The following is a 4,596-nucleotide window of genomic DNA, read 5'->3' on the forward strand; positions in this document are numbered from 1 at the left end:
ATATATATATATATATATATATATAATATATATATATATATATATATATATCTATATATATTAATGATATGTGTATAGATTATAATATATATATATATATAATATATTATATATATATATGAATATGTATGCATATACATATATAGTATATATTATATATATATATATATATATAATATAATATATATATATACGAGAGAGAGAGAGAGAGAGAGAGAGAGAGAGAGAGAGAGAGAGAGGGAGATGTATATATACTAGATATAATTTAGAAATGAAAGAATCAAACCACATACATTGGACACAAAAACAATTAGTTACCGAAGACAAAAATAATAACAATAACATTTAGATACAAAACCACAATAATAAAAAAAACACGATAAAAAAAATAATTATAAAGAAACAATAAACACCAGAACAATTAAATCTCTAAACAAAAAAAGAAGAAGGTATCTCTAACACTGGCAACTTCCAAAAAACAAGAGACGAACGCTGCTTGATACTGAGCCAATCAAAAAGAGAGACGATCAAAATGCGCATCTCCCGTCGAAAACACAATCCTTGATCCACCTGGAGTCGTCGGACACCTGCCCGTAGACGGAGTGTTCTTGGACGCAGTTGGAGGAACCGGTCAGCTGTGACGTCGCAGACAGGACACCCATGAGCACCCACACTTCCTCCACCTGGTTGCCCACTTCTGCTAGGTAGGGGCCGCCCGAGGAGCCCTTGGCTAAGGAGGAACCTGTTGGAGGAGAAGGGCAGCGGGTGAAGGATGATGTTTATTTGTTTGTTTGTATGGTGATTTTACGTTGCATGGAACCAGTGGTTATTCCACAATGGGACAGACGGCTTCACGTGACTTGTTTGTTTGTTTGTATGGTGTTTTTTCGTTGCACGGAACCACTGGTTATTCACAAACGGGACCAAAGGCTTTAAGTGACTTGTTTGTTTGTTTGTATGGTGTTTTTTCGTTGCACGGAACCAGTGGTTATTCAGCAACGGGACCAAACGGCTTTACGTGACTTCCGAACCACGTCGAGAGTGAACTTCTATCACCAGATATCTCCCACCCCTCAGTGGAATGCCCGAAAATCGAACTCGCGGCCAACGAGGTGGCATGCCAACACCATACCGACCACGCCACTGAGCGGCTTGAAGGATGGGGTCAGTTATTCCATGGATGAGTATTTTATGAGTTTTTTTTTTTTCTTCTTTTGTTGGCATCTGGGAACAGCATTCGCTATTGAATTTCGTAAATATCATCGTCAATCCTATTGAATATCTTGTAATTTAATGTGGAAAAAATATGACTTTAAAAGACACCTCTTTTACATTCATTTACTTATTTATTTGCATCTAGGAACAGCTGACGTAATTGTAACTGTTGTCCCTCGTGATTTTATGATAGCTAAAATATTACTTTTAAAACTCTAAAATGAGTTATAAATTTTTAGGGGACCTAGGAACAGCCTGCGTAATTGTATGAATACCATATCAGTTCTAAATGTTCATGTTGTATTTAAATGTGGCGAATATACTATTTTTAAAACATGTCCCATACTCTAGTCATTTTTTTAAAACATTGAGCAAAAGGCTTATTTTAAACACCATAAAGGCAACACGTAGCTCAGACATACCTTAAAGAATAATAATAAAAAAATATGGTGTACTTAACTCGCAAAAAAATAATAACCAGTAATTACTATTCTAATATGTCTAAACAACAATATGAAGAAATATCTTTCTATTCCCGTAAGCAGTAAAAAGGAAGTCAACCTCTATTTTCAAAACCATTAAAATCATTGAAATTATCACAACAACCCCAGTCGTCGATCACGATTTCGAGGGTCAACTTGCCTAAATGAGAAGCGCAGAACTGTGAACTGCGAACTGGCAGGTTATCGGCACAGGCACTCGGGGAGGAGGACCTCGTGGTGACACAAGACTTATCCCAGCTGGCTTCCAGGTACTTCCAGTGAGGGACTGGATTCTGCAATCCAATGAACGCTGGATTGCTGTCCAGGTTGAATACCTGGAATTGAAAAGAGATAAAACAAATGGGACATTGACAGTAAGAACGTTTGATAGGTGTAACAGGAGTTACAAGGAGTTACAAGGATTAGGATGTCTCAAAGACTTATCAGTCCATCCGAGGAGAGAGAGAGAGTTATAAGGAGTTACAAGGATTAGGATGTCTCAAAGACTTATCAGTCCATCCGAGGAGAGAGAGAGAGAGTTATAAGGAGTTACCAGGATTAGGATGTCTCAAAGACTTGTTAGTCCATCCGATGAGAGAAAGAGTTACACGGAGTTACAAGGATTAGGATGTCTCAAAGACTGTTAGTCCATCCGATGAGAGAAAGAGTTACACGGAGTTACAAGGATTAGGATGTCTCAAAGACTTATCAGTCCATCCGAGGAGAGAGAGAGAGTTATAAGGAGTTACAAGGATTAGGATGTCTCAAAGACTTATTAGTACATCCGAGGAGAGAGAGCTACAAGGAGTTACAAGGATTAGGATGTCTCAAAGACTTATCAGTCCATCCGAGGAGAGAGAGAGAGTTATAAGGAGTTACAAGGAGTTACAAGGATTAGGATGTCTCAAAGACTTATTAGTCCATTCGAGGAGAGAGAGTTACAAGGATTAGGGTGTCAAAGACTTATTAGTCCATCCGAGGAGAGAAAGAGAGTTACAAGGAGTTACAAGGACTAGGATGTCTCAAAGACTAATTAGTCCATCCGAGGAAAGAGAGTTACAAGGATTAGGATGTCTCAAAGACTTATTAGTCCATCCAAGGAGAGAGAGAGTTACAAGGAGCTACCAGGATTAGGATGTCTCAAAGACCTGTTAGTCCATCCCATGAGGAGACATCGTGTGCTCACTTATCTGAAGGAGCAGGTTTTACTGTGCATTTACGGTGTCTTCCTAATGATTTTGTCTAGCTTTCTTTTAAACTCTTCCACACTGTTGCTGTCTATAACTTTTGGTGGCAGTTTATTCCACGTGTCACATACTATGTATGTGAAGAAGTTCCCACAGTGGGATGTGTTGTATCTCTTCAGCTCTAGTTTCCTTCCATTATTTCTTGTCTGGTTTTCGTTTAATGTAAATAGCTTACTGTCTGTGAGTCACTCATTGGGAGAAGGTGGAAAGTCAGATGGAAGAAAGAGATTATAGTTTTTAGTTATTGTTAAGAAGATGAATCTATTCGTGCAGATGAAGTCCACGACAGACAACGTCTTGAAATTCAATCTTCCGAGGAATATTATAGCGTTCAATTAAAAGAAGTCACAGAAAAGACAGAAAGAAGAAGAAATCGGTCATTAACAAAGAAAAAGTCTATTGACAATGAATAATTAGATAAAAATGTAAGTCAGTCATCAAAATAAAAGAAGAATAGTTCACTGAAAAGAAGTAACAGAAAATGACGGGCGTTACAGGGCGAAGAGAAATACATTAACAAATAAAAAAACAAATATAACAATGAACAAAAGACGAAATATTAACTAACAAACGATGAAATGCAAATGAACAAATGAATGAACAGAAATCAATAAATGAATAAATAAAAAGAAAAATATATACAAACAAGTTACCAAATCCCAAAGAAACTTAATTTGAGAGTTACAAAGCATTGCATTTTGGAAGTTCCATTTGGCAGCGCGAATGTTTTGACGTACAGCACCTTCCTCCTGGGCTGACCCAAAAATGACCTCCAGTTAACCCCTCTCTTGACTTACCACTTGCGCCTTCCCCTGCCCTGGGGCGTAGGGGTGGTCGGTAATGCACACTGCGGGCAATTCGTAAGACGCGTGGAAAGCGAAGGTGATAATGGCCACGTCATGCTCGTAGACGTCATTGTTGATCCTGTACCTCGGGTGTATGTGGATCCTCTCAGGCTGCAGTGATAATAATAATAATAATAATAATAATAATAATAATAATAATAATAATAATAATAATAATAATAATAATAATAATAATAATAATGCTAAGATGTTCACAATCTCATGGAAAAAAAATCTGTTTAAAAAAATTCATGATTATATGGTATAAACTATATAATTGTGTATTTTTTACTCAATAATAATAATAATAAATAATAATAATAATAATAATAATAATAATAATAATAATAACAGCGGCACAAGATCAGGCCCTAAGAACCAGATATGTTCAAAGAACCATAGACGGAAATAACATCTCTCCCAAATGTAGGAAGTGTAATACGAAAAATGAAACCATAAACCACATAGCAAGCGAATGCCCGGCACTTGCACAGAACCAGTACAAAAAGAGGCATGATTCAGTGGCAAAAGCCCTCCACTGGAGCCTGTGCAAGAAACATCAGCTACCTTGCAGTAATAAGTGGTACGAGCACCAACCTGAGGGAGTGATAGAAAACGATCAGGCAAAGATCCTCTGGGACTATGGTATCAGGACTGATAGGGTGATACGTGCAAACAGACCAGACGTGACGTTGATTGACAAAGTCAAGAAGAAAGTATCACTCATTGATGTCGCAATACCATGGGACACCAGAGTTGAAGAGAAAGAGAGGGAAAAAATGGATAAGTATCAAGATCTGAAAATAG

At 37.4% G+C, this 4,596-nt stretch overlaps 1 protein-coding gene across 1 annotated transcript in view; it reads right to left on the reverse strand.

The window, feature by feature from the left end:
- Positions 1-200: 200 nt before the first annotated feature.
- LOC135197251 (serine protease 44-like) overlaps positions 201-4,596 on the reverse strand; it is an 18,800-nt gene continuing 14,404 nt past the window's right edge. The window contains 3 exon segments of the mRNA XM_064224347.1: positions 201-742; positions 1,858-2,032; positions 3,742-3,900. Of these exon segments, the coding sequence (XP_064080417.1) occupies positions 528-742; positions 1,858-2,032; positions 3,742-3,900 (549 nt within the window). The 3' untranslated portion in view covers positions 201-527.

Source organism: Macrobrachium nipponense, chromosome 18 (assembly GCF_015104395.2).
Source record: "Macrobrachium nipponense isolate FS-2020 chromosome 18, ASM1510439v2, whole genome shotgun sequence".
NCBI classification, from domain to species: Eukaryota; Metazoa; Arthropoda; class Malacostraca; order Decapoda; family Palaemonidae; genus Macrobrachium; species Macrobrachium nipponense.